Source organism: Montipora foliosa, chromosome 7 (assembly GCF_036669935.1).
Source record: "Montipora foliosa isolate CH-2021 chromosome 7, ASM3666993v2, whole genome shotgun sequence".
Lineage (NCBI taxonomy): Eukaryota > Metazoa > Cnidaria > Anthozoa > Scleractinia > Acroporidae > Montipora > Montipora foliosa.
This window is the reverse complement of record NC_090875.1, coordinates 20,512,361-20,514,860: the sequence shown is the minus strand read 5'-3', so window position 1 is coordinate 20,514,860 and position 2,500 is coordinate 20,512,361. Positions and strand designations below refer to the sequence as shown.

General features: G+C 38.4%; 2 protein-coding genes across 3 annotated transcripts in view; one reads left to right on the top strand and one right to left on the bottom strand.

The window, feature by feature from the left end:
- LOC138011269 (neuromedin-K receptor-like) overlaps positions 1–2,500 on the bottom strand; it is a 42,262-nt gene that overhangs the window by 30,629 nt on the left and 9,133 nt on the right. The window lies entirely within an intron of this gene.
- LOC138011268 (orexin/Hypocretin receptor type 1-like) overlaps positions 351–2,500 on the top strand; it is an 18,845-nt gene continuing 16,695 nt past the window's right edge. The window contains exon 1 of the mRNA XM_068858218.1: positions 351–636. Within this exon, the coding sequence (XP_068714319.1) occupies positions 621–636 (16 nt within the window). The 5' untranslated portion in view covers positions 351–620. The remainder of the gene's footprint in view (positions 637–2,500) is intronic.

Below are 2,500 nucleotides of genomic sequence, written 5' to 3'. Positions count from 1 at the left end.
CCATGGCGATACCATCAGTTGAGATCAAAACACCTTTCATTCCTTGCAGTGAGATTATGAAGACATGTTAACTAAAAGCCTATATCACCGTGCCTTTTCAACTTGTTTATGGCATCAAAATGTTCTCAAGCGAACCGTTTTTTTCTACCATTTACGAGTCTCGCGCAACCATTTTCAGCCATCCCTGTTGCACGTACCAGAGGCTTCGCTTGTGAAAATCGCCCAGAAAAATATCCTTAAATTAAATTTTAATTATCAGAAATAACCAAAGTTCAGAAGACACATTTAGGCAAACCAAATCATCAAGTTAATTGACAGAATAATTTAAAGCCAAATGCCTTTTCGTCAGTCATATGTCTTCTCTGTTCAAAACAGCTAGCGTATTCACCGTTGATAAGAATCTAGAAATCATGGATTCCATTTCCTGTTGACATAACATGTCCACTGATTTATTTTACGGGTTCACGTCGACGCAGAGATAAGGCAGTTGTGAGTACTAAAACGTTCAGGTTAATCTTCGAAACGTGCGCCGTTATTACATGACAATCACGATCGGTAGCTACAACTGAGTTCTGTGAAACAGTGTGGGATTACTTTTGGGAACTTGGACTAAAACAACTATGAACTCCACTAACGGTAAGTGAACTTCAGATGGCCTTAAAATCTTCATGCATTACTTACAATTCGGCGGATCTGCCCAACTGTTAACGTTGAAAGCAATTTCGACTTATCACGGTAAACCAGTCAGTTGAAACATCTGCTCGCTTCTGGCGAATCTGTGTACTTCTTAGCTCACATTTTCTTCGATGGCTTAATTCTAATACAGCCCCTGGCCTGTTTTTTGCTTTCAAATTAAATTAGGCTCTTTCCTCAACGCTTTGTAGTAAGACCACCTTCATTTGCAGGGCACAGTGCAATGGAGACATGTTGTTTTAATATAATATGTCTTCGTTTAATTCAAATGATTCAAAAGGTTTTTTCATGAATATTCTAAAGGATTATCAATAAAGCTGCTATTTGACAAAAAAGTGGCTTAAGATGCGAGATCTACATATTATGTTGCGAGAGCATTCGGACATGAGAAACTATCACAGATGACAGTTCCACAACTCGGTTATGCAATGTGACACTTCATTTGAGCCCGTTCAGTACCTTGCCTGTTGGTGGTGTATATCGTTATGTGTGCATCGTTAAAACTGCATGGCCCAAACAAGACAAAGTTCTGACCTTGCGGTTTCTGTTGTATTATCGGAAAGTTGACAAAGTTGGTTAACCGAAGACGCAGATCGGCTGCGCCAAAATAAATGCCACATAATAATAATGAGATTGCTTGAAAGAGGACAAAATATCGTGCTGCACGAATTCTCGTCCATTTTTCGTCGTCCTCTGCAAAACTGCAAAGTGAAATTATCAAATTGTATACAACAGTTATTCTTTCATTCTCCTTTTTTCTTCCGAATGGCATTACTTTCTGTCCTCTTTCAGTCATTTTACTTCGACATTATTGCACAACACGATCAGAATGTGATGGAACAATAGCGAAACCACATAATAGTGTTAAATGAATGAATCGGCATTAAAATGTTCTTCCAGGAAAGTGAATTTAAAAACGTATTTTTTGATGCATGAGCATCTGAACTAGCAATCGGAATGTTGTCGGTTCGACTACTGCAACACGAGCCAGAGGTTCTTAGCAACCAAAACAGGACCTTGGCACCCTGTGGAGAGAGCAGTCAATTTGCTTGGTATCTCCTTGTGTTGCCCATTTACTTGTAGAATTAAAATGTAAATAAATTGCTGAAGATTATCTTTTTTAATTGACACCTTTATGGTAAAAAGTGTTTTAATCCTCTAAATTGAATGATATTTCTTGCCAGGTTTTAATTAAATTTCTTCGTTTAAACACGACATTTTCATAAGCAAAAGATTTATTGTGGGAGAGCGACGATCTAGGAGTTGGAACGAATATTTAAGGCAACCATTTCAATGCACTAAAGACAACTTGCAACATAACAGATGACTGTGATCCCATCGGAGAAGTTTTGTGTTCCTGGCGAATCGGATTTAATGGTTTGCTCGTACACGTTAGGATTTGCTTGTGTACGCTACAAATGGACAGCACGATTGATGGAAATCGAACCAATCACTTTCCTTGACAAGTAGGGCTCTGAATCGTCACGGTTAACTGATGAGCCTTCTAAAATCTTGCAAACGAAGAACTTGGCAATGTGACAAATCTTTACTTCACGCATTGTTTCCTTTTTTCGCGCTACCAGAAACAATGCATTAGGGAAACAATATTTCCTCCTTCACAGGGCCTTTACGGTCCAACAAAAGATCTACAAAATTGGAAAAGTTAATTGTCCATCGAAAATGTTTTGCCACTTGTTCATGCAACGAGAGACATAATATTCCATTCACAGCACTCAACGCAGAATCATACTGCGTAATCTTCACTAATCCAGTTTTCTCTTAACTTGAAGGGACTTATTTAATTTCC